General features: G+C 33.1%; 2 protein-coding genes across 3 annotated transcripts; one reads left to right on the top strand and one right to left on the bottom strand.

The window, feature by feature from the left end:
- The first annotated feature begins 105 nt into the window (after positions 1-105).
- LOC103314469 (uncharacterized) lies at positions 106-27,948 on the top strand. 2 transcript variants are annotated; one of them, XM_064358041.1, is made up of 5 exons: positions 10,325-10,451; positions 10,511-10,809; positions 14,429-14,548; positions 16,886-17,000; positions 27,223-27,948. In XM_064358041.1, the coding sequence occupies exons 3-5, from the start codon at positions 14,522-14,524 to the stop codon at positions 27,555-27,557; spliced, it is 477 nt and encodes a 158-aa protein (XP_064214111.1). In that variant the 5' UTR covers positions 10,325-10,451; positions 10,511-10,809; positions 14,429-14,521; the 3' UTR covers positions 27,558-27,948. The 2 variants fall into 2 exon arrangements, with proteins under 2 accessions (XP_015840245.1, XP_064214111.1); XM_015984759.2 differs by lacking the exons at positions 10,325-10,451; positions 10,511-10,809 and adding an exon at positions 106-276 and having other exon boundaries at positions 27,223-27,947.
- On the bottom strand, positions 1,019-4,404 carry mmm (missing minor mitochondria). The gene has a single exon (XM_963985.3). The coding sequence runs from the start codon at positions 4,221-4,223 to the stop codon at positions 1,038-1,040; it is 3,186 nt and encodes a 1,061-aa protein (XP_969078.1). The 5' UTR covers positions 4,224-4,404; the 3' UTR covers positions 1,019-1,037.

Genomic DNA, 27,948 nt, shown 5'->3' with positions numbered 1-27,948 from the left:
TAATAAATCCCCTTTTTGAGCAATTTTTTCCAACTTTTCGCCAAAGACAAACACACCGGGCGAGAGCATTGTGTCTGCCAGCAAATCCTCTCTGCTCCAAGCTCCAACCTGTAGTGTGCGTCCATCTCCCGGCGAAAGCACAGCCAGCGAGCTTCCCTCTAATGAAATTGCGATCGGTTCGCATGTTCCATCACTTTGTAAATATTTAAGTGGTGTTTTTGTGTGATAAGAAATCAAGCACATATTTGCTCGAGCGGAATGGAAGAGACCGAAGTGGTATGTATTACCTTTGAAGCGACAGAAAAGGCAATTTTTCACCGGGGATTGAAGCTTTAGAAAGTTTTTATGAATTTTCTTGAGTAATTACGTGGGGTTTTGGCGCAAATGTCGGGGAGGAATTATTGGGGTAATACACAGGTGGCTTGTAAAGCGAGATAAGATGCACGAAATATGGGTTCCAGATGGAAATTTAATTTTGATTGGTTCGAAGCGAAACTGTGGCTTGAAAAAACCTAATCATTTTTGTGATGAAATATATTTTTTTAAACTCACTTCAGCAAAGTTTTATTGACTTTTAGATGACTTAACAATCCACTAGAGTTGTTACAAGTCTATTTGTTCGATTTTTTTATGTTTGATTTTTTCAATTTTTGTCGCGATTTTGGCCGATTTCGGGTACCCGGAACATTTATCGAGCAATAACTCCGGAACTATTAGAGATAACCCCATGAAGTGTATTATCGCTGGAAAGCTCTTTAAATTATCTACTTTTTTCAAAAAAAATTATTGTTCTCCGACTAATAGTTTTGGAGCAAATTAGAGCCAAATGCAAAATTTGGTAAAATTTAAAAAAATTTATAACTAAAAAACTATTGGGAATTTAGCAATTTTCTTGATTCCAATCGATTCCCCGGATCATTTTGCATAGGAATGAATCAAAATAGTTCCACTTTTTAGAATAGTTTAGCCGTAAATGAGAAAATAAAAAAAATAAAAAACTGACAAAATTTATATTTATTTTTATTTATTAAAAAAGTTTAAAAATTGGTAACATTTGACATACTCGACACAATACTAATCGTATCCACCATACTGCTCGCCACCTCCTGTTGTATCGCCGCCGCCACCGCCGCCAACCTCGCCTTCTCATCCTTAACCAAGGCCCACCGCCTCCTATGCCCATCCCTCTCCCCCCCATCATCCAACTTCTTCCGCCTCTCCCTCCCCGTTTTCAAAACCATCCCCCAACTAAAATCATAACTGAACGGATTCTCCTCCACGTAATTCATTGCTTCGCTCGCAACCTCCTTGAAACCATCAAAATGAACCTTCTTGTGCTCCTCACTGTAGCAATCCTCGTACGGGTCCGGAGGCGGCGCCGGCTTCTCTTTAACAACATCCGGAAACAACATCGCCACTGTATCTTTAAAGATCTTGTCCGACTCTTTGAGCTTCTTCTTCTGTTTGCGCTTCTTCACCTCGTTCTCCTCCTCGAGCTTCCGGAGCGGCTCCCGCTTCTTCAGCAAGTCTTCAGTGTCCAGTTGCTTCTTCATGAGGATGATGCTCTTGATCCTTTGCTGCTCGTTGACGCGGTGCTGCTCCTGGACTAGCTCCAGGTACCGCTGTCCCGGACTGATTTTGGCAATTTTCTTCCTCTCTTCCTTCTTCTTGGTTTCGGTGGTTTCAGGAGGTGCGGCTTCAGGTGGCTTTTCCACCACTTGCTCCTTGCTCAAGTGTCTCAAGTTCCATTTGTTCTGCCAATCGAGGAATTTTTTCTTGCGTTCGATCTCACGTGTCAGGAACTCACTCATGTACTCCTCCTTCGCCTTAATTATCAGTGGACTTAAGTGCTGCTTGTAGAACAGTCTGATGGAGCCTCGGTAGTCGCAAAGCGCGAACACGTTTGTCTTGATTTTTCTCGGATGAGTGTTACAAAGAGTGACTGCTCCATTTGACATTAGTTTTTGCTCGATTGGCGTTTTGCTCTGGTTGAAGAGACTCCAACTCTCCATGTACCCATCCATGCGTACCAACTTAATGGACGCTTGCTCGAACCTGTACCATGACCCGTTGGTGTAAATCGACTTGGACTTGCGCCAAAGGATGGGCCGATTTTGGAAACTCTCCCTCCAAAGGGCGAAAATTGAACCACCAACTGTCAGGACTGTGTCGTTCAGAGGGGAGTAGTCAATCGAGACGATGGGCCCGTCATGGACCGTCCCCCCATTGACAAATTGACAATTTTCAAAATTGACAACCTCCCCCGAGTCAAACTCCTGCCCCTCCCAAACCCCTTGCACGAACCCCCCTTCTAGACTCCCAACATAGAAGGTTTTGCGCGGATCAGCCCCGTAGAAGTTAATCACTGGGCGAAACACCAACCTATCGGCCAGTTTGACATTTTTGCGCTGTTCCCGATTGACACAGTCGAACGTGGTGCGGAAAAAATTCGCATACATTGTGGAAACGCCGATAAGGCGGTTATTCTGCATCGGGTTCGTTAGGTTAATCTTGTAGACGGGTTTCAAGTTGAGGTGGAGGATTTTGAAGGGTGATTCCATGGTGAGGAGGGCACTTGGTTTCTTCTTCAACCTGCGTAGCTTCCGGACGGCCTTGAAACCGCCAGGTTCCACTGTAGGTTTCCTCAGCAAGTCCCAAATCATCACAGTGCCGTCCTCCCCAGCTGTGATAAACTCAAGCGAGAGGGAATCGCTCTCGATCTCCTCGATTTTGCCCGTTTTGGAGGTGTGGTGGAAGGGCGAGAGCCACGCCACCGCCGTCACGCACCCTCTATGTGAGTGTTTGAGGTCCGAGACGGCCGTGGGCCGCACCAAGGTCACGTCGAAGATGTTCCTCATCCAGCTCATCAGCGAGAACATGTTCTCGCGGTACTTCTGTTGTTCCACGGTCAGAATTTCCTCCTCCTCCACCATTGTCAACTTGTTGGTGATGTCCCACAGGAGCACCTGGCCGTTGACGCACCCGCCAATGATCAAGTTGGCGTTGTAGGGGCAACAGGAGACGGAATACACGGGACGGGGCGTTTCCAAGATCAATTTGGGTTTGAGATCGTCGTTGAAACTCCAGAAAAGTACCGGGTTGGAGTCGTGCACCGCTTTGAGGACCTCGTCGGTGGTTAGCTTCGTTTTGAGGTACATGGGGGCGGCGGTGTCGACGTAGGAGGCGACCATACAGCCCGACCACATCGGGTGCCACTCCAAACACGAGACCATTTTATTGCCACAGAGGTTCATGTCGATGAAGCAGAAATATTCGGTGGCTCCGGGAACAGTGATCCTGACGGTCATTTTGGGGTTAAGGACTAGGTTTTCGTAGTCGTTTGAATACAAATCGATGCATCCATTGACCTGGAGAATGTCGCAGAAGGAGTCGAGGTTTCGGGGGAGGTCCCCAAGTGGTGGTACTTCGATTTCCGGTACTTCGTACTCGTACTGGGTGTAGGAGTTTTTGGGGTAGGTGCAAATTGTTTGTGCCTGGTTGGGGACCGTGTCGGGGGCCACCTGGACGAAGGCGTCCACCCGGCGCTTGATAATCGTGGCCTGGCTTTCGTCCGAAGGGCGCAACTCCATGTAACCGTCCCTCAAGTCCTGGGCTTTGGTGAGTCGGAAATGGACTTTGAAGGGCAAGATCGGGTATTTTGACTCGATCTCGACCTCGATCAAGGCCCGGTGGTCCTTAACCCGCCCTTCCTCAATCTCCTTGTCGGACCCCAAGGGCTTCCAACGCTTCACCTTGCGATGGATGGCGTTCCGGAGCCGCTCCTCCTGGAGCTTCGCCAGTTTTTCCACAATCTCGTTGACCGCAACCGTTGCATCTTCGGTCACACAAATGTAAAACTCGTCGAAATCCCGTGACTCATCCGGGATGTAGCCCATAAGGACCTCATCCCTGGGGAACTCCAAGAGTTGGGGTCTCAGCGGTAGAAATTCCGACTCTTCGGGGAAGTTCTCCAAGTGTTCGAGGATCAGGTCTTTGTCCACGCTTAGCCAGGGTTTTTCGGCGGTGACGTGGTCACCGGCCACACAACCGATGGCTTCCTGGGTCAAGTCAGGGAGGACGATTTTGTGGACTCCTGGTATGTTGAAGTCGGGGGTGAAAAGTTTCTTTTTGCGACGGCGTCGTCGCCGAGGGGTGGTTTTCTTAGGGTGGGATTCAGTCTCGCTTTCGGATAAAATGGCAGTGTCAATGGGGTTTTGTTCCATTTTCGTTATTTGACACTTGGATGACACCGGAGTTTTTTCACAGCAATGAACGAAGTTCGAGTATCGATAAAACGCGGCTCGTTTGGTTGCTACAGGAGGAAGGGGAAAGGTGGCGGAGTTTTAACGGGATTTATGAATAAATAGTCTTCAGTGTTAAACAGTTTACAATCATATTTATTGCATATATTATTTACATTTGCCTCAAAATTGTTTCTCAGGATCACTTTAAAATAAATATAGATGGTTTGTTCACATTTTTTAATTTTTTTTTTATTTCCTCAATTACGGCTAAACTATTCAAAAAAGTGGAACTATATTAATGCATACCTATGCAAAATGATCCGAGGAATCGATTGACACCGAAAAAATTGCCAAATTCCCAATAGTTTTTTAGTTATAAATTTTTAAAAATTTTACTAATTTTTGCTTTTATGTCCAATTTTCTCGAAAACTGTTAGTCGAAGAACAATTATTTTTTTTGAAAAAGATAGATAATTTAAAGAGCTTTCCAACGATAACACACTTCATGGGGCTATCTATAACAGTTCCGGAGCTATTGCTCGAGAAATGTTCCGGGTACCCAAAATCGACAAAAATTGCGACGAAAATTGAAAAAATCAAACATAAAAAAATCGAACATATGGACTTTTTGTAGACTTTTAAAAACTTTTGTGGGTTGTTAAGACATTTAGAAGTCCATAAAAATTTACTGGAGTGAGTTTAAAAAAAAAATTTTTTTTTCGCCTCTTTGAAGTTAAGTGTATTTTTTACTGAGAAAATTTTAGCAAAAAAATCAAAAATTGTAAATCTCGTGAAAAGTTGGTTTAATACAGAAAATGAACCGCTGAATCCAATAGAACAAACAGCATTGCTCGACGACTTTTAGTTTTTCAGTTATGAATTTTTTTGTTGAATAAAACTGTTCAACATAAATAATGGCTATGCTAAATTTAGGCAAAAAAATTTTAATTTTTTATTTTTGTGAAAAATTGATATATTATGTAAAATGAGCCGTAGAATTCAATTGAATAAACCGCATTGCTCTACAACTTTTAGTTTTTCTTTTATGAATTTTTTTAGTAAAAAACTTTGATCGCCTCTGTAGCCGGAACCGTTGCCCGGAGCGGCTCCGGGTTTAGACGAAAAAATAGCTAAAATTAAGCGCTATCAGATGGTTTTCTGTTCGTTGCTCTAAGTCTTACAGTTTCCGAGAAAAACGCAAAAAAATGTTTCCATTTTCACGTTTTTTCAATTTTCAACCGCCAATTACGGCGAAACTATTAGAGTTATCGAGAAACGGAAAAATGGAGGATAACCGGAATAAAAAACTCTACAAAATGACATAGGACTGAAGGCGTTATCTCGCAAAAATTTTTTCAATTTTCAAACGCCGATTACGGCCAAACTAAAAGAGCTAGGAGAAAACGCTTTTTTAGATCGGAAAGAGCACATCAAAATCTATAAGATAAAATTGGTTTTATTTAATTTTGAGACACTTTAAAAATTGACCGATTTCTAAGTGGGGGGTGTTAACTTTTTTTTAATTTTTTTATTTTCTCATTTACGGCTAAACTATTTTAAAAAGTGGAACTATTTTGATTCATATCTATGCAAAATGATCCGGGGAATCGATTGGAATCAAGAAAAGCGCCAAATTCCCAATAGTTTTTTAGTTATAAAGTTTTTAAAATTTTACTAATTTTTGCTTTTATGTGCAATTTTCTCGAAAACTGTTAGTCGAAAAACAATGGTATTTTTGAAATAGATAGATAATTTAAAGGGCTTTCCAACGATAATACACTTCAGGGGGTTATCTTTAACAGCTCCGTAGTTATCACTTGATAAATGTTCCGGGTACCGAAAATTGACCAAAATCGCGACAAAAATTGGAAAAATCAAACATAAAAAAATCGATCAAATGGACTTTTTGTGGCCTTTTAACAACTCTAGAGGAATGTAAGGGCGTATATAAGTCAAAAAAAAACTATAATAGAACGAGTTTAAAAAAAATTTTTTTCACTTTCTTGAAGGTATCAGGAAATTTTAGCAAAAAAAATCAAAATTTTAAATCTTGTAAAAAATTGATATAATACAGAAAATAAGACGTTGAATTTACTGAAACAAACCGTTTTGCTCTACGACTTCTAGTTTTTGAGTTATGAATTTTTTTGTTCAATAAAATTGTGCTAACATTTTTTTAATTTTTCTTATTTTCTCAATTACGGCTAAACTATTCTAAAAAGTGGAACTATTGTGATTCATACCTATGCAAAATGATCCGGGGATTCGATTGGCATCAAGAAAATTGCCAAATTCCCAATAATTTTTTAGTTATGAATTTTTTAAAATCTTACCAAATTTTGCATTTGTCTCCAATTTGCTCGAAAATTATTAGTCGGAGAACAATAATTTTTTTTTGAAAAAAATAGATAATTTAAAGAGCTTTCCAACTTCATGGGGTTTTCTTTGATAGTTCCGAAGTTATGCTTCATAAATGTTCCGGGTACCAAAAATTGACCAAAAAATGCTCGTATCTCAAATATTCACTACACTAACATGACATGTTACAAAAAAAATGCTGTTTTTTCAGTTTATTATTATTAATTTTACGAAACCTAAGAGAATCTTAAGCTTATCTTGCCTCATTTATTAAAGTCTTCACAATCTTAAAAACTGTTATTACCTCGCCTTTTGATCTTTGTTTTTGAAAACCTGAATAAAATATGAGCAAGCTTCTGACCTCTATAAGTCTGAATAACGCGTCCGAAATAACAAAACTAGTTCCAGAAGTGAATAATTCCAGTTTAACCCACTTTAATTTACTGCTTCAGGATTACCACACGGTCCCCAAGGAACAGTGAATATTTAACTGGAATCAGCAGTTATAACTCGCTGTCGAATTTTTTGCAATGAAATGCCCGTCAATAAAACCGCTATAACTTTTATCGTCATCATCTCTCATTTTTCGGACTACTCCCGGCTTTTGCAACATCCACAATTGTTCGAATTTAAATGATTGGCGAAAAATCTAATTAGTGCCGGCGCTCAATTTCTTTTAATTAAAAGCGAATCTAATATTTCCCTTTGGTGGAAACCGGGATATCCATCTTCTGCGATGTCACACCTGCTATTAACTCTTGTAAATTCTCGACATTTCGAGAAGCAATTCACCTCCAGGAAATTTTTCACCGGAACTGTGTAATTATTTACCGTCAAGCGCGAGATTTAGGAGTTTAGATTGGGATTATTTTGGCACTGTTTGCACAATTATTTCTACGCCAGATGGCTGTTTAGCGAGCGACTTTTGTTACTTTACGCCCACTGTTTCAGAATCGATTTTTGAAATAACCAGAAAAAATACATTCGACAACTCCATTTGTTGCAAGTTTAACTCCATTCACCTCCGAAATCGATAATATTGCGGTTAGTTGAAGCGTAAAATTTAGCTCAGCATACGTATCTCAAAGCCATGAGCTGAAACTCCAGGTTATTTGAAATATTAATCCATAGAAAAGTTTGCAAACTAGAGATTACGGCATCTTGAGACTTGAATATTCCGAATGGGGGAATTAGAAGTTTGATTTAAAAATAACAAATCGATAGTGCACTAAAAACGCTCCGCTAATTGGATTAAATTCGGACTGGGAATAATAAGAACAGCTGAGCTTTTAAATGACGGGAGGGCAATTATTCGTGCATTGACTTTGGGGATAATGAAGATATTACATATTGATGAGACACGTGTTGAAAACATGGCTCGACTGAAACATTAGGGTGTAGCGACCTGAAACGAGCTTGGGATGGAGCAATTTTTCGGTAGAGAGGTTGAGAAATGAACGCTGATGTTTGTGAGGAGTGGACAGTCTTATTCAATATAAAAGATTGGGACCAGACACTAGAAAATTAAAAGGGAATTCGGAACGAAAACAAGCACAAAGCAAAGTTTACATTGTTGAAACTGAAAATTGAGATTATTTTTAGAAACAACTGTTAACTTTTTTTTTTTTTTTTTTTTCAATTACGGCTAAGCTATTCGGAAAAGTGGAACTATTTTCATCTGTGCCTATGCAAAATGATTCAGGGAATCGATTGGCATCGAGAAAACTGCCAAATTCTTAATAGTTTTTTAGTTATAAATTTTTTAAAATTTGACCAATTTTTGCTTTTATTTGCACTTTTCTCGAAAACTATTAGTCGGAGAACAATAATTTTTTTTGAAAAAAATAGATAATTTAAAGAGCTTTTCAACGATAATACACTTTATGGGCTTATCTCTAACCGTTCCGGAACTATTGCGCGAGAAATGTTCCGGGTACCCGAAATCGGCCAAAATCGCGACAAAAATTGAAAAAATCAAACTTCAAAAAATCGACATATAGACTTTTTGTGCACTTTTAACAACTTTTGTGGGTTGTTAAGACATGTAGAAGTCCATAAAAGTTTACTGGAGTGAGTTTAATAAAAAAAATTTTTCACCTTTTTGAAGGTTAAGTGTATTAATTACTCAGGAAATTTGAGCAAAAAAATTCAAAATTTTAAATCTCGTGAAAAGTTGGTATAATACAGAAAATGAGCCGCTGAATTCAATGGAACAAACCGCATTGCTCTACGACTTTTAGTTTTTTTTTTATAAATTTTTTTAGTGAAAAACTTTGATCGCCTCTGTAGCCGGAACCGTTGCCCGGAGCGGCTCCGGGTTTGGACGAAAAAATAGCTAAAATTAAGCGCTATCAGATGTTTTTTTGTTCGTTGCTCTAAGTCTTACAGTTTCCGAGAAAAACACAAAAAATGATTCCATTTTCACTTTTTTGCAATTTTCAATCGCCAATTACGTCGAAACTATTAGAGTTATCGAGAAACGAAAAAATGGAGGACAACCGGAATAAAAAACTCTACAAAATGGCATAGGACTGGAGGCAATATCTCGAAAAAAAATTTTCAATTTTTAAACGCCGATTACGGCCAAACTAAAAGAGCTAGGAGAAAACGCTTTTTTAGATCGGAAAGAGCACATTAAAATCTATAAGATAAAATCGGTTTTATTTGTTTTTGAGACACTTTAAAAATTGACCGATTTCTAAGGGGGGGGTGTTAATTTTTTTTTTAATTTTTTTTATTTTCTCATTTACGGCTAAACTATTCTAAAAAGTGGAACTATTTTAATCCATACCTATGCGAAATGATCCGGGGAATCAATTGGCATCGAGAAAATTGCCAAATTCCCAATAGTTTTTTAGTTATGAATTTTTTAAAATTTTACCAAATTTTGCATTTGTCTCCAATTTGCTCGAAAACTATTAGTCGGAGAACAATATTTTTTTTTGAAAACAATAGATAATTTAAAGATCTTTCCAACGATAATACACTCCATGGGGTTGTCTCTAATAGTTCCGGAGCTATTGTTCGAGAAATGTTCCGGGTACCAAAAACCGACAAAAACTGCGACGAAAATTGAAAAACTCAATCATCAAAAAATCGAACATTTGGACTTTTTGTGGACTTTTAACAACTTTTGTGGGTTGTTAAGACATGTAGAAGTTCATAAATTTTTCTGGAGTTAGTTTAAAAAAAAATTTTTTTTTCACCTTTTTGAAGATGTGTTATTTTACTCAGGAAATTTGAGCAACAAAATTGAAAATTTTAAATTTCGTGAAAAGTTGGTATAATACAGAAAATGAGCCGCTGAATTCAATGGAACAAACCGCATTGCTCTACGACTTTTAGTTTTCGAGTTATGAATTTTTTTTTTTGAATAAAATTTTTCACTATAGATATTGCCTATCTTAATTTTTAGCAAAAAACTTTAAAAGTTTACATCTTGTTCACATCAATTAATGTTCAGATTCTAGACGATTTAAACCAGGAGTTGCCTTTTGTTAAGCAAATTAATAACAAAATAAAATAATTAATTTTTTACACTCTTGTAATTATTTATCGATTTGCGAAATAAATTCCGAAATATTCGAGCCTGAAGCGTTCGCTTTCACCCGAAGCCTCAAAAATCAGATTAAAACTCCTATTCTCATATTCGTACATCTCGTATCAAATTTATTCAATACACGGAATGAAATTAGTTTCGTAAAAAAATCCCTTTGTGGCGAACCTCATGCATCTCCAATAAGAACCGTTCGGAACTTGTGAATATTTCAGAATCTGTTTACCCGCGAAACATTGTCAAAAAAATTGGCAGCGAATATTTCACACAATTTCAAAATTCCAAATTATGGGGTAAGTAAAGTAAGAAACTCAAATTTATTACAAATTATTACAACAAGTGTGATTTTAAGCAATAAAGAGAAGTGTTTTGACAACTGGTTGGATCGGTTCCTGATCTGTCTTCTGGGATGTTTCGAAATTTGCTGTTGTTGTCTGTTTGCCGCTCTGTAATGGAATAAAAAGTGTTTTGGATTTGAGTCGCATTACTTGGAGTCAAAATTTAATTAGTGCACCTTCAAAGTGGCACTCTAATGAAGTGTCTGGGCACCGCAACACGAAACTGATCGATAACATCTCTTTGAGCAGTTCTTTGTAAACAGGGCTTTCGGGCGAAATTCGCTAACTTGATCCCGAATTAAACAAAAACCGAGTAATTCATTAAATAATAGAGCACATGTCCGGTGCTACATTTCCATTACAAATACAGCACGGAAGCAAATTAATTATTTGCCTCAATTCCATATACGGTGATCTAATTACGAGATAGCACAGCCGTGACCCTCCCTAGAATCGTCTAATCAACTGATGATAGCCAACAATTAGCAAAGAAATAATGCTATCATTGAAATTATGTGTACGTAGCAAACGGTTATTGCACACTTCCGGAAAGTTAAAAAGCGTCGCATTTAATTACCAGAGATTAAACTTAATACTCAAGTTGGAGACTTGAGTCGTAACTTTCCGGGTTATTAAAGGGATTATTAAGTAATGATGTTAACAAAGTCGAGTTGAAACCGTATTGTCATGACCTGATTCCAGAAAAAGTCGCTAATTCGATTTCAGAAGTACAGGGTGTTTCAAGAATTAATAAACACTCATAAGTTAGGAGGCGAAACGAGACACAAAATCGCACCCAAAGATGTAGTACAGCAGTGGAAAAATGAGGGCGCCACAAATCGTGAATCAAATCGTTTTAAATTAATTGAAATTCAACCAGTTCACTAATTACTTGGAAAAAATGCAGAAATGTTGAGCTTTGCATTCTCAACAGACTGAGAAAAACTGACGACTAAAATTTTCATAAGAAACATGAGAAAAAAATTATTTAAGATTTAAAATTTGCGCTTCGTCCCGTTTTTTTCAAAACGCCGCGAATACGGTTAAAGATACGAGAAAAATGTTCAGGAGAAAGTTGTAGAGAATTAAATTTCCTTTAAAAAAGTCAGCAAGACCATGTCTTCATCTTCAACGGTTTAGGCCCTAAAAACGTTCAAAGATGCTCAAGCGACTGATTTGCGTCATTTTGCCGGTGGTCAAGTATGAGAAAGTGAATTTATACCCAAACCATTGAAGATAGAAATTTGGTGTCGCGGACTTTTTTGTAGCAAATTTAATTCTCTACAATGTCGTACCTTACACTTTTTTGTGTCTTAAACCGTATTCGCAGCGTTTTAATAAATAGGCGACGGTGCCCAAAAAAATTATCGCTTAGAATTACTGCGTTCTTTTTGCAAACGCAGCGAATACGGTTGAAGATACAAAAAAGTGAAAGAAACGAGGTTGTAGAAAATTAAATTTTCTACAAAAAAGTCGGCGACACGATATGTCTATCTTCAACAGTTTAGGTATAAATTCATTTTCCAATACTTGACCACCGCCAAAATAAAGGAAATCCGACACTTGAGCGTTTTTGAATGACTTTGGGGCCTAAATGGTTGAAGATAGGGATATGGTCTCGCGGACTTTTTTAAAGGAAATTTAATTCTCTACAACTTTCCTCTAAACATTTTTCTTGTATCTGTAACCGTATTCGCAGCGTTTTGAAAAATATGGGGCAGAGTGCAAATTGGTAAAACTTTGAAATTTTTTTAAATATAGTTTAAGATATAATTTTTGCACTAGTTTTATCGCCTATTATTGAGAATTTGATGCTCTATCTGCCTGTATTTTTTTCATTCGCTTTGTGCTAACCGTTATTTAATTACAACGATTTTTATAAATTTATTGCTCCGAAAACTTAGACGGTAATGGAACAACTACGCCTCTGGCGACATTAACGGAACTATCGAGAACGGGAACGTTTTATTTGTACGTCGTTTCAAATCCTTAGTTTTAGATATCCGTAGACTAATGTTATGTTTTTTCAAATAAAACACCTTAAATTTTATTGCATTTTTGGACGTAACTTTTAATACTGATGATTTTAATCTAAACTTGTATTGATCGATTTTGCTTGGTATTTGAAATAACTTGATTTTTGTGACAAAAACACGCTTTTTTAAAAACATCATGACATAAAAACTAGGAATCACAGAAAAGTAGTACTTTCACCACTTTAAAATGGATGTTCAAACTTGAAGGAATTATAATTTTTATTAGCTTACTGCAATCAAGAAGATAAAAAATGAAGAGGTTTTTTGCAAGTTGAATAACTTCAAAATTTTAAATGAAACACCCAATTTTTTATTTTTGCATCTAAAAGACCTTTAAATTGTCTCTCTAAAAACATTAACAGTTAAGTGTCTTTTGCTGATTATTCAAAAGATATTTAACATTAAACATTAAAAAAATTACTAACTATTATTTCAGTCGTCGAAAAGTGAAATTTTCTGCTAATAACAACTTAATGTTGCCCTTAGGCCATTATTTGTCATTTATTACAGTAAAATAACTAAAGTTTTAATATTTTTGGCGAATTTTTAATTGCCGTATCAACACCATCAAGTGGTCTGGGGTGGAGTTGCTATGGTTATGGTATGGTTACTATGGTAACAACAATGCTCAAGAATAGTGTGCATTGTTGTAGAAATTATCTTTTAAAGTGAAATATCTTTTTAGTTATTAACTTTACACATTTGAAACTTTATGTTTTTAGCTAGACAATTTAATAATCTTTGAGACGCAAGAACAAAAAATAGGGTGTTCCATTTAATTTTTTCAAGTTATTCAACTTTTAACAAACTTTTTAATTTTTTTATGTTTCTAATTGTATTGCGCTAAACAATTGGAGCAGATTTAAGTTTGAACTTTTCCCTATAAAGTGGTGAAAGTCCTACTGTTCCACGATTCTCAGTTTTTGTGTAATAAATTTTTAAATAAAACGTGTTGTTGTAAAAAAAATAAATTTTTTTCAAAAACTAAAAATTAAATTAAAATCTACGTCTAAAAATGCAATAAAAGTTTGAGCGTTCCATTTACAAAAACATACCAAAACTCTTTCGAACGTGGAACTAAAACACGAAAAATGTTCACCTGCAGTGACCTGAAATCGACGTTAAAATTAGTGAAACGCTCGTAGCGCGCCCAACAATAGAAAATTTTCATTAAAACCCCGTCCTGAAAAAATAATTGAAACATTTGATTTGCCTGAAATCTCAGCTTTGACACAGCGAGAGCACACAATAAAAGTGAATTAAAAATCGAAGACAAATAAAAGCAAATGGCACACTTGAAAGTGAGGAGTTGGAAAAACAAAGCTTGAACGTATCGGAAATGTATCTTTCGAACACGAGAACGGTTTCTAATTTAGTTGTTTTATTTCCGTTTGCTTTTATCATTTTTGGGAGGCTTTGTTACGGCTCTAGCCGGTCTCCGAACACTTATTTTCAGTTGTTTGGTACAGTAATTAACGCAGTCTCGTTGATTTTTATTCGAGAGATAATCCGTCCCCAAGCTCCATTTTACGAGAAAACAACAACAAAATTAGAACAGAACGCAGACTCGAATAATATCGTTTGCAGAAAATGCAATTACACGATGAGCAGATTGCCCATTATGGCTTAACTCCATCTTCCAACTTTGTTGCGAAAATCAGCACAAATCGAATTTTTCCAAAAACTTCCTGACTGAAAAATTTAAAATTTAAAATTCGGCTCCAATGTGTGGAAAAGCAACAATTCTCCAAAGAGGCAATCCGACCCAACACTGAAAAGCTTTCAGTATTAGATTTGGAAAAACGGTAATTGAATTAATTCAGAGGGTCGCGTTAATTGCGTTTTTGCAGCGCGGTTAATTTATGTGACTTTTTATTAAATTCTGATTTGTTTCAGGTGGGGCTCTCGAGGCTTAAGGAGTCGGTGGCTCCTTCGGAGGCCGATAAAACGCCAGACACACGTTCGGCCTTGGAATATTATCCGTTTGCGATGGTTTTTCGCTTAAGAGTATTACAGGTTGGGTGTGTTTTATGTTGTGGGATTTGGGGGAAAGATGTCTCAAGGAGGAACGGAGAATTGAGTGGATTCGGGCACATTTTATTGAATCGCAGCAAAATATGACAAAAATAAACAATTGTGTTGGGTTCAATAGCTATTTCAAATGTGGGTGAAGTTGCAGATCAATATCTTTACAAGTCACTTTCGGACAATTTTTCGAATGAGAATTATTTAATATTGTGTCTCAAAATAATTAATTAAAATATATTTCAAGTTCTCAAAACTGCTATTATTAATTTTTTTTTGAAATTATTACGGAGAACTATAAGTTAGGCGACAAGATTTTAGGATTTTGTGAACCCGACGAAATAGTACGACAGGATGAAGATGAGGGCGCTTGAGCGTTATACTGTCTCGGTGCCAAATCGTTTTAAATTAATTTAAATTCAACCAATTGACCAATTACTTGGAAAAAAATGCAGACATGTTGAGTTTTGCACTCTTAATAGACTGACAGAAACTGACAGCTGAAATTTTTATAAAAAACATCTGAAAAAATGATTTAAAATTGAAAATTTGCGCTTCGACACGTATTTTTCAAAACGCTGCGAATACGGTTAAAGATACAAAAAAAAATGTTCAAAAGAAAGTTGTAGAGAATTAAATTTCCTTTAAAAAAGTCAGCGAGACCATAATTGTATCTCCAACGGTTTAGGCTTTGGAGACGTTCAAAGATGCTCAAGTCACGGATTTCCACCATTTTGCCGGTGGTCAAGTATGGGAAAGTGAATTTATACCCAAACCGTTGAAGATAGAAATATGGTGTCGCGGACTTTTTTGTAGCAAATTTAATTCCCTACAACGTCGTTTTTTACAATTGTTTGTATCTTCAACCGTATTCGCAGCGTTTTGATAAATAGGCGACGGTGCTCAAAAAATTATCGCTTAGAATTATTGCGTTTTTTTGTAAACGCAGCGAATACGGTTGGAGATACAAAAAAGTGAAAGGGACGAGGTTGTAGAGAATTAAATTTTCTACAAAAAAGTCCGCGACACGATATGTCTATCTTCAACGGTTTAGGTACAAATTAATTTTCCAATATTTGACCACCGGCAAAATGAAGGAAATCCATCGCTTGAGCGTCTTTGAATGACTTTGGGGCCTAAATGGTTGGAGATACGGATATGGTCTTCCGGACTTTTTTAAAGGAAATTTAATTCTCTACAACTTTCCTCTGAACATTTTTCTTGTATCTGTAACCGTATTCGCAGCGTTTTGAAAAATATGGGGCAGAGTGCAAATTGGTAAAACTTTGAAATTTTTTTAAATATAGTTTAAGATATAATTTTCGCACTATTTTTATCTTCGATTATTGAGAATTTGATGCTCTATCTGCCTGTATGTTTTTATTCGCCTTGTGCTAACCATTATTTAATTACAACAATTTTTATAAATTTATTGCTCTGAAAACAGACGGTAATGGAACGAGTGCGCCTCTGGCGACATTAACGGAACTATCAAGGACAGGAACGTTTTATTTGTACGACGTTTCGTATCCTAACTTTTAGAAGTCCGTAGAAATTACCAGAAGTATTAAAAAAATAGTTAAAATGTGTTTCAAAATTTAAGAATTTTGTTTAAATATAAATTTTCTTAAAAACTATCTGTTGTGTGACAATTAAAAATTTATTTAAATTAAAATATGTAATACTTTTCTACACGTATGTGATTTTTTCAGAAATTTTCGACCATTCCTTATAATTAAAATCATTATGTTAAAAAAAAACGCCTAAAAAAATTTTTGCTAGACCTAAAATTACAATTATTAAAATTTTTGAATTTTACATAATTATTTTTAGAAGCTAGCGACTTTTTTAATGTTTTCTTTATCACAAGATAATACAACAAATAAATAATAATAAGAATAACAATAATAATAAAAAAATCACAAACATATCGAAAAATACAACGTATGGTTGAGTTGAAAACGCTTTGTTTTATTTACAAACTGATAAAACCTCTCGCTTTAGTCATTAATTAATTAAAATTTCCCACACTATTCAGTATCAGCAAACCAAACTGCACCAAAATCATTAACTGAACTGTAAATGTTTAATTTCCAAAAATCGTAATTAAAACGTATCTCTCCATTCGTATAATTTTCCACGATCGCGCAAGCAATATTGACGTTTTTACGACTCTCGACTCGAAATAAAAATACCACAACTTTTCCCTTAAAACCAACACGACCTTTTCCTCCTCGCCAGCGGATTATTCATTCACCGCGTTGTAATTAAACATGCAAATATTTTTCCAAGCCCAAGTCTTTGTAATTAACAAGCTGTCGTTTGTAGATCGTCTGTGGCATCTCGTTTTTAGTCATTGGAACGGTGGCTTTCATCGAAGAGAAAGGGACGATGAATCTGGGCTTGGGGATTCCCGCAGGAGGAGCGACGATTCTAGCTGCAGGTAAAGTTTTTTTTTCGATAATTTATCGAACTCCTTTGTGAGAAACAAACGGAAGATTGTTATCTTTGGGAGAGAACAAAAGCGGGTGAGCGTAAGAAAATGGAAAAAATCGGCCGCTTTCACGGTTTTTCACGGCAAACATAATTTAATGCCACTGCAAGCGAAGAATGGACCAGACGGAAAATTCAATTAAAAAATGTATCTATTTTCCTGCTAAATTAATGGTGAATTTAGTTTGTGTTCCTGACATGGATTTTAATTAAAAATTTTCTCTATTTTTCTTTTCATTTATTGTTAAATTTAGTTTTAATCAATTGATGAAAAGCCGAACAAAAGCCGGTTTATTGACATTTCAATTAATAGGAGCTATAAAGTGCGCTAATCTCGTGACAAATGAAAAGTTTTACTCGTTGCGACTTTTAAGGGATTAATGCAGTCGGACACTAGAATCTTGAGATTACATTTCTAAATCTACAAAAGATTTGTTAATTTTTGTGAATTTATAAAACAGGATCTTTAAGATCACACAAAATCTCTGAGCTTTTTAAAACGATTAAATTTTTAAATCTCCTCTTGAAATAAAACCCAGAACTTAATTAAATAATAAGTAATATAATACATTTTAAAAATAACTAAAGTTTTATGCTCTTATATAAGTTCTGGCAATGACTGAATTTTTTAGAAATAAGATTAAATATAATAAAAAACGTTTAATTAAATTTTTAAAGAAAAACTAAAGATTTTAAGTTTGAAATAAATAAATGTCTTAAGATTAAGCTACTTGACCTCAATATAGGTCATCAGAAGTTATAAGTATCTTAAAATTAAGTTGCAATTTTTTTCGGAAAAATATAAGTTACCAGAACTTAATTAAGTATTGGGCTAGAAAAAATAATTTCAGAGAAATACTGAGTTTTACAGTTTTTAAACAGAAGTTCAAGATCCTAAGCTATATATTGAAAAAACAAAATAAGTTCTTAAGTTTTAAGATAATAGAAATAATATTGGAAAAAACTAAGTTTTCACGTTTTGAAACAGAAATATAATATTGTGAGCTTAATTTTGAGACAAATAAGTATCTTAAAATTAAGTTTCTATACCTATATCTTCTAGAACTTAAGTATAGACTTAATTTTGAGGATAGGCTGTTATATTTTAAATACCTTGTGACAACAGTGTAGATTACCTGAACTTAAATATAGAGGAAGTAATAATTATTATTTTTATTAGTTTAATCTTAAGATTAAGTTGCAATATCTTGAAAAAAGAAAATAAGTTTCTAAAACTCAAGTACGTAAGTTTTGAGCTTATAAAAAATAAATTGAAAAAACAAAGTTTTATCATTTTTTATCATTAAGTTGTAATACTTTCACACAAAAATAAAAGTTTCCAGAACTTAAATATTGAGATTCTAAAATAGAAATATAACATAGTAAGCTATATTTTGAGACAAATAAGTTTCTTAAAATTAAGTTTCTATATCTTGAGACACCATTATAGAATTCTAGAACTTAGCATAAACTTAATCTTGAAGATAGGCTGTAATATCTTAAATACCTTGAGACAACAGTGTAGATTACCTGAACTTAAATACAAAAATAATAATAATTATTATTTTAATTAGTTTGATCTTAACATTAAGTTGTAATATCTTGAAAAACAAAGTACGTTTCTAAAACTTAAGTACTTAAATTTCGTGATAATAGAAACGATATTGGAAAAAAACTAAGTTTTATCAATTTTTACCATTAAGTTGTAATATTTTCACACAAAAATAAAAGTTTCCAGAATTTAAGTATTAGGGTAGAAAAAATAATTTCAGAGAAAAACTAAGTTTTTACCTTTTGAAATAGAAATATAAGATCCTGAGCTATATTTTGAGAGAAATAAGCATCTTAAAATTAAGTTTCTATATCTTGAGACACCATTATAGAATTCTAGAACTTAAGCATAAACTTAATCTTGAAGATAGGCTGTAATATCTTGAATACCTTGTGGCAACAGTGTAGATTACCTGAACTTAAATATAGAGAAAATAGTAATAATTATTTTAGTTAGTTTAATCTTAAGATTAAGTTGCAATATCTTGAAAAAACAAAATAAGTTTCTAAAACTTAAGTACTTAAATTCCGAGATAATAGAAACGATATTGGAAAAAAACTAAGTTTTATCAATTTTTACCATTAAGTTGTAATATTTTCACATAAAAATAAAAGTTTCCAGAATTTAAGTATTAGGGTAGAAAAAATAACTTCAGAGAAAAACTAAGTTTTTACCTTTTGAAATAGAAATACGAGTATAAGATCCTGAGCTATATTTTGAGAGAAATAAGCATCTTAAAATTAAGTTTCTATATCTTGAGACACCATTATAGAATTCTAGAACTTAAGCATAAACTTAATCTTGAAGATAGGCTGTAATATCTTGAATACCTTGTGACAACAGTGTAGATTACCTGAACTTAAATATAGAGAAAATAGTAATAATTATTTTAATTAGTTTAATCTTAAGATTAAGTTGCAATATCTTGAAAAAACAAAATAAGTTTCTAAAACTTAAGTACTTAAATTCCGAGATAATAGAAACGATATTGGAAAAAAACTAAATTTTATCAATTTTTATCATTAAGTTGTAATATTTTCACACAAAAATAAAAGTTTCAAAAACATAAGTATTGAGATAGAGGAAATAATTTTAGGAAAAAACTAAGTTTTCACGTTTTGAAATAGAAATATAACATTGTAAGCTATATTTTGAGACAAATAAGTATCTTAAAATTAAGTTTCTATATCTTGAGATATCATTATATAATTCTAGAACTTAAGTGTGGACTTAATCTTAAAGATAGACCGTAATATCTTAAATACTTTGTCACAACAATGTAGATTAGCTGAACTTAAATATAGAGAAAATAGTAATAATTATTTTAATTACTTTAATCTTAAGATAAAATTGCAATGTCTTAAAAAAACGAAATAAGTTTTTAGAACTTAAGTTTTGAGATAATAGAAATGATATTATAAAAAACTAAGTTTTATAATTTTTTATCATTAAGTTGTAATATTTTCACACAAAAATAAAAGTTTCCAGAACCAAAGTATTGGGATAGAAATTTCAGAAGAAAACTTTAATTGTAATCTGCATTTTTGTTCAAAAATAATTTTTTTGAGTGATTTGATTAGGATATTTCGAGCAATCTTTAGCACCTTTTGGTGGATGCGCCGGGATAGACACATTAGTTTCGTTAAAAGCGTAACCTTTTTATTTTTTTTATTTTTTCTTTACTTTTTTATTCAATTTTGATGCTCATACTCATACAAAAAAATGATATTGCACATTTACACACAACGAAACATTTTGGTGGATGCGCCGGGTTGCACAAATGTTTCAAAACCCTCTACTAGTTTATGTAAAAAGGTAAAACAAAATCATAACAAACAAGAGAGTTCGCTTTGTTAATAAAAGTTAATTTTGTTTACGTAATAGCTTTTTAAATGGCAATTATTTTCAGCTTTGTTTAAATTAGAATCTCACAAATTCAACTTTAATAATTTTCACAAAAAAAGGAATATTGCTGAACGAACCGGTGGCATTTTCTCCGATTGAGTGAGCTCGTGTACTTCAAATGTAAAAATATTGACAATCTCCCCAAACTTTGAAACTGCCGTTGTATTTTATTGATTTTCCGGAAATGTATATTTACGATTGCAGGAAAATGTCGTCCAACATTGTGTGAAATTAATGCAAAAAATCTAATTATTTTTGACACACACATTTGAATTCTCCTCTTCACGTCCTCACTAACTCATTTTCCAGTTGAGAGAATTTCATCAAATGCCGACTCGCTGTCTTAATTACGCTCCAACAAGGAAACGTACAACAATTGGGCACATAATGAATTCTAAACAAAATTTTTGATCCCATGTCGAAAAAAAAACTTAATTACGATCCGTGTTTCATATCACGTCATGATACAATTAACTTATAAATCTCAATGTTTTGCCAACACTCCATTAACCGGAGCTATTAATTTAACTAGCAGTTTAATGAGTTCAAAGTTAACAAGACTTGGAACAGCGACGAGAAAAGTTTGTTTGTGTTGTTATTTAAGCTCAGGCTTCAGGCCGGGAAGATACAATTAGAAATTCGGGGAGATCTGAATTTCAATAGGTGACATCGGCTTTGTATCTGATTGTTGCCATCGAAGAATTTGTACTTTGAAAGGAAACGCGAGTTTATTTTGTGGACGCGAACGTGACTTTTTTCTGAGAAAAACTCAGTTTTTTAGAGTCTTTAAAAATACACTACATGGAGGAAAAACACACAAAAATTATTTTGCTTAAAGTTATTATACCTTATTTATCTCAAAATGTAGCCTAGAATTTTAAATCTTATTCCCAAATTGATAAAACTTGGTTTTGATAAAATCATTTCTTTTATCTGAATACTTAAGTTAATGTTATAGCTTAATCAAAGATTTATATTTATCTCAAATTCTAGCTCAAAATCTTAAGTTTCTGTTAAAAAATTATAATATAATTGAATAAATTATAAATAATATAACTTATTTTTTATAAATAATTTCAAACAGATGCAAGCACAGAGACACTAAAAATAATTTTAGATACAAAAAAACTGCAAGAAAATTATAAAAAGCAAAAAAATTTTCTCTTTCCCGGCGCATCCACCAAAATGTTTCAATGTGTGTGTAAATGTACTATATTATATTTTTGGATAAATATCAAAATTGATCAAAAAATACAGATTTCAAAAAATTTTGAATACAAAATAATAAAAAAATTACAAATGTTAACGAAACAAATTTGTCTATCCCGGCGCATCCACCAAAAGGTGCTAAACGATGCTCAAAATATCTTATTCAAATCACTCAAAAAAAATTATTTTTGAAAAAGATGCAGATTTAAAAAACACAAAAAAACAAATTAGAAAATAAAAAAAATAAACAAAGTTTAAGCTTAGGGAGTACAACTTTGAGAAATGTTTATTAAAATTTTCAATTTTTTTGGAATAATTCCAAGCAGATGCAAGCACAGAGACACTAAAAATAATTTTAGATACAAAAAACTGCAAAAAAAAATTAAGAAAAGCAAAGAATTTTTTTTTTCCAGCGCATCCACCAAAATATTTCAATGTGTGTAAATGTACTATTTTATATTTTTGGATAAATATATAAATATATAAATATTAAAATTGAACCAAAAATACAGATTCTAAAAGTTTTAAATACAAAATAACAAAAAAATTACAAAGGTTAACAAAACAAATTTGCCTATCCCGGCGCATCCACCAAAAGGTGCTAAACGATGCTCCAAATATCCTATTCAAATCACTCAAAAAACATTATTTTTGGATAAAAATGCAGATTACAACTAAAAAAACAAAAAAAAAACAAATTAAAAAATTTTAAAAAATTAAAAAATTTAATGTTAGAGAGTACAACTTTGAAAAATGTTTATAAAAATTTTCAATTTTTTTGGAATAATTCCAAGCAGATGCAAGCACAGAGGCACTAAAAATAATTTTAGACACAAAAAACTGCAAAAAAAAATTAAGAAAAGCAAAGAAATTTTTTTTTCCAGCGCATCCACCAAAATATTTCAATGTGTGTAAATGTACTATATTATATTTTTGGATAAATATATAAATATATAAATATTAAAATTGAACCAAAAATACAGATTCTAAAAATTTTAAATACAAAATAACAAAAAAATTACAAAGGTTAACGAAACAAATTTGCCTATCCCGGCGCATCCACCAAAAGGTGCTAAACGATGCTCAAAATATCCTATTCAAATTACTCAAAAAACATTATTTTTGGATAAAAATGCAGATTACAACTAAAAAAACGAAAAAAAACAAATTAAAAAATTTAAAAAAATTAAAAAATTTAAGGTTAGAGAGTACAACTTTGAAAAATGTTTATTAAAATTTTTTTTTTAGAATAATTCCTAACAGATGCAAGCATAGAGACACTAAAAATAATTTTAGACACGAAAAACTGCAAAAAAATTAGAGAATAGCAAAGAAATTTCTCTTTCCCGGCGCATCCACCAAAATGTTTCAATGTGTGTAAATGTACTATATTATATTTTTGGATAAATATAAAATATATAAATACATAAATATCAAAATTGAACCAAAAATACAAATTCCAAAAAATTTTGAATACAAAATAATAAAAAAATTACAAATGTTAACGAAACAAATTTGTCTATCCCGGCGCATCCACCAAAAGGTGCTAAACGATGCTCAAAATATCTTATTCAAATCACTCAAAAAAAATTATTTTTGAAAAAGATGCAGATTTAAAAAACAGAAAAAAACAAATTAGAAAATAAAAAAAAATAAACAAAGTTTAAGCTTAGGGAGTACAACTTTGAGAAATGTTTATTAAAATTTTTAATTTTTTTGGAATAATTCCAAGCAGATGCAAGCACAAAGACACTAAAAATAATTTTAGACACGAAAAACTGCAAAAAAAAATTAGAGAAAAGCAAAGAAATTTCTCTTTCCCGGCGCATCCACCAAAATATTTCATTGTGTATAAATGTATAAATTATATTTTTGGATAAATATATAAATATTAAAATTGAACCAAAAATACAGATTCTAAAAATTTTAAATACAAAATAACAAAAAAATTACAAAGGTTAACAAAACAAATTTGCCTATCCCGGCGCATCCACCAAAAGGTGCTAAACGATGCTCAAAATATCCTATTCAAATCACTCAAAAAACATTATTTTTGGATAAAAATGCAGATTACAACTAAAAAAACAAAAAAAAACAAATTAAAAAATATAAAAAAATTAAAAAATTTAAGGTTAGAGTACAACTTTGAAAAATGTTTATTAAAATTTTCAATTTTTTTGGAATAATTCCAAGCAGATGCAAGCACAGAGACACTAAAAATAATTTTAGACACAAAAAACTGCAAAAAAAAATTAAGAAAAGCAAAGAAATTTCTCTTTCCCGGCGCATCCACCAAAACATTTCAATGTGTGTAAATGTACTATATTATATTTTTGGATGAAAATGCAGATTACAACTAAAAAAACAAAAAAAAAAACAAATTAAAAAATTTTAAAAAATTAAAAAATTTAAGGTTAGAGAGTACAACTTTGAAAAATGTTTATTAAAATTTTTTTTTAGAATAATTCCTAGCAGATGCAAGCATAGAGACACTAAAAATAATTTTAGACACGAAAAACTGCAAAAAAATTAAAAAATAGCAAAGAAATTTCTCTTTCCCGGCGCATCCACCAAAATGTTTCAATGTGTGTAAATGTACTATATTATATTTTTGAATAAATATATAATATATAAATATATAAATATATAAATATATAAATATATAAATATATAAATATATAAATATATAAATATATAAATATTAAAATTGAACCAAAAATACAGATTCTAAAAATTTTGAATACAAAATAATAAAAAAATTACAAAGGTAAACGAAACAAATTTGTTTGTCCCGGCGCATCCACCAAAAGGTACTAAAGGATGGTCAAAATATCGTATTCAAATCACTCAAAAAAAATTATTTTTGGATAAAAATGCAGACTATAACTAAAAAAATAAAAAAAACTAGAGAATTAAAAAAAAATTAAACAAGTTTAAGCTTAGAACAACTTTGAGAAATGTTTATTAAAATTTTTAATTTTTTTTGAAACAATTCTAAGCAGATGCAAGCATAGAAACACTAAAAATAATTTTAGACACAAAAAACTGCAAAAAAATTAGAGAAAAGCAAAGAAATTTCTCTATCCCGGCGCATCCACCAAAATGCGTTAAACAACTCGTTACGTTAAACGTAACTTGCTGACTGTTCTGTTCATTTGATAAAAAAAATGCAAAACTATGTATTTTGGGCTAGATGTGGTGATTTGTTGTTTGTTTTTAACAAAAAAAAGCTCCAAAAATGAAAACAATAGGAGAAAATGTGATACTTTGGTCTTAATTTACAAAAAACTCGTCAGCTTTCCAAATTGGTTTAACTGGTAACAGCAAAGTTTGGCATTAGCGTTCATTGCAGTGCAGGCAAACTCTACTTAATGCAATATTTTGCTGTAATAGCTCCAACTTTGTTGGATACAATCATGTTAGAAGTTTGGCCATTTGTTGGCATAGTGAGTATCTCGTTATTTATAAATTGGGCAAAAAATCAATTAAATCGGCAATTACAGCGCTGAAAGCTCAAGAAATGATAAAATATGAAAACGTTTTATAGCACATGACCTGACCTAAAATATTGAACCTAGAAACACTCGCTGCATTTTAATCTCTTACTCGAGCAAACTTCAAATTTACATACTGGTTCTGTATTCCTACAACTTGTTCATTTTTAAGTAAAAAATATTAAGACACCCAAAAAAAAGCGAAAATAAACGACTGGGATTTTTAACAAATTAGTAGTTCGGACTTTTATCCGTTGATTCGATTAAGTCGAGGTCGAAAGGCGGGTGAATTACAAATCGGAACGGACGGAAAATAAACCAGAAAAGGGAAGATAACAGCGAGAGGCCTTATTTCATTATAATAAGAACATTAGAGGATGGTCATAAATTGGTGAGATAGGGAGAAATGGCGCAGGTTGTTGGGGACTGAAAGTGGGATTTATTGGACAAGGAGGATTTTTTTCGCCAAATATCTGATGCTCATGTATCAATTTCTCGGCTAATTTTACATATTATATCAATTTTTTACAAAAATTAAAAATTTTAAATATTTTGCTTACAATTAGGGTAGCCATGGTGAAAAATTTTATTCAACAAAAAAATTCATAACTCGAAAATTAAAAGTCGTAGAGCAAAACCGTGTGTTGCAGTAAATTCTGCTGCATAAATTGCTTAGAATACCAGCTTTTTCACAACACTAGCTTGCTCGAGAAGTTTTAAAAAAAATATGTTAATTTTAAAATTGGTGGATGCGCCGGGTTATTCATTAAAAATTCAAAACTCAAAAACTAAAAGTTGTAGAGCAATGCGGTTTGTTCCATTGAATTCAGCGGTTCATTTTCTGTATTATACCATCATTTAACGAGATCTAAAGTTTAAAAATTTTTTGCTAAAAATTAAGATAGGTATTTCTTATAGTAGAAAATTTTATTCAACAAAAACATTCATAACTCGAAAACTAAAAGTCGTAGAGCAATGCGGTTTGTTTCATTGAATTCAGCGGCTCATTTTCTGTATTATACCAACATTCAACGAAAACTAAAGTTTAAAAATTTTTTGCTAAAAATTAAGATAGGTATTTCTTATAGTAGAAAATTTTATTCAACAAAAAAATTCATAACTCGAAAACTAAAAGTCGTAGAGCAAAACCGTTTGTTGCAGTAAATTCTGCTGCTCAAAGTGCTTAGAATACCAGCCTTTTCACAACACTAGCTTACTCGAAAAGTTTTAAAAAATATATTTTAATTTTAAAATTGGTGGATGCGCCGGGTAATTCATTAAAAAATTTAAAACTCAAAAACTAAAAGTTGTAGAGCAATGCGGTTTGTTCCATTGAATTCAGCGGCTCATTTTCTGTATTATAGCAACTTTTCACGAGATTTAAAATTTTCAATTTTTTTGCTAAAATTTTCTGAGTAATAAAATAACACTTACCTTCAAAGAGGTGAAAAAAAATTTTTTTTAAACTCACTGTAGTTATTTTTTATGGACTTCTAAGTGGACTTTTAACAACCCACAAAAGTTGTTAAAAGTCCACAAAACGTCCATATGTTCGATTTTCTGATGTTTGGTTTTTTCAATTTTTGTCGCGATTTTGGTCGATTTTCGGTACCCGGAACATTTGTCGAGCAATAGCTCCGGAACTATTAGAGATAACCCCATAAAGTGTATTATCGTTGGAAAGCTCTTTATATTATCTATTTTTTTCAAAAAAAATTATTGTTCTCCGACTAATAGTTTTCGAGCAAATTGCTGCTAAATGCAAAAATTGGTAAAATTTAAAAAAATTCATAACTAAAAAACTATTGGGAATTTGGCAATTTTCTCGGTGCCAATCGATTCCCCGGATCATTTTGCATACGTATTGGTAAAAATAGGTCAACTTTTTCGAATAGTTTGGCTCTAATTAAGAAAATAAAAATCAAATATTAAGAAAAAAACTTGTTTTTTTTATTTTTTTGGCTCGTATAAACGGCAGAAACAACTAAATAATTGTATTATTCTCATTCCAGCTGCCAGCATCCACACCACGAAGGGCTTCAGCGGCTACCGCTCCTCGTCATGCATGCCAGGCTCGCACTTCCGCTTCCTCGGCCCTTCGGTGAAAATCGCCATCCCTTTAACAATCCTCTGGGCCACGGCGTGCTCTTTCCTCGCCATTCTCATGCTGAAATCCACCAAAATCCTCACCTGCTACCAAGACAACATCTGCATAAACGAAGTCAACCCTTCGGACGAAGAAAACGACCTTCTGGTCCTGGCCTCAGTGGAGCTCCTCCTCGCTGTTGTCACCTTCCTGGCCGTCTTTATGCTGCTGAGGATCGACTGCAAATACGATCCCGACTGATCGGCGCCGCCTCCTGACCCCCAGGGGGCTGGCCAGGGGGTCAGCGTCATCGGGGGCGTCGGGGGGTTCTCCATGCCCGCCACCACCACCACCACCTGCGAGAGGGTGGGGAGAATTGCGTGGGTAGTTTAAATAACACACACTTAATTTGTAAAAAAAATATTTCTACCAGTGAATAAAATTAATGTTAGTTTGTAGTAAATGTTGTGTTCGTTTATAGTTGGCTGTGATTCGTTCGACGGTTGGCACAACCTGGTCTTATATATAAATAACCCTGTATTTTTAATTAATTGTTATGTTTTTTGTATTCGTAGCACTTTAATGTCGTTAAAAATAATTGTAATTGTTGTAAATACCTTTTCTGGTTTTGTTTATACATGCTGTAATTAGT

This window comes from Tribolium castaneum, chromosome 7, assembly GCF_031307605.1.
Source record: "Tribolium castaneum strain GA2 chromosome 7, icTriCast1.1, whole genome shotgun sequence".
In the NCBI taxonomy this organism is placed as follows: Eukaryota; Metazoa; Arthropoda; class Insecta; order Coleoptera; family Tenebrionidae; genus Tribolium; species Tribolium castaneum.
This window is presented reverse-complemented; position numbering and strand designations above follow the sequence as displayed.

What these genes read in the sequence shown, in the direction of transcription:
- LOC103314469 (XM_015984759.2), top strand. An exon ending in TTCGCTTAAGAGTATTACAG is followed by an intron (nt 14,549 to 16,885) that starts GTTGGGTGTGTT and finishes TGTCGTTTGTAG; the next exon opens with ATCGTCTGTGGCATCTCGTT. An exon ending in AGCGACGATTCTAGCTGCAG is followed by an intron (nt 17,001 to 27,222) that starts GTAAAGTTTTTT and finishes TTCTCATTCCAG; the next exon opens with CTGCCAGCATCCACACCACG.
- mmm (XM_963985.3), bottom strand. Translation starts at nt 4,223, where the DNA reads ATGGAACAAAACCCCATTGACACTGCCATTTTATCCGAAAGCGAGACT.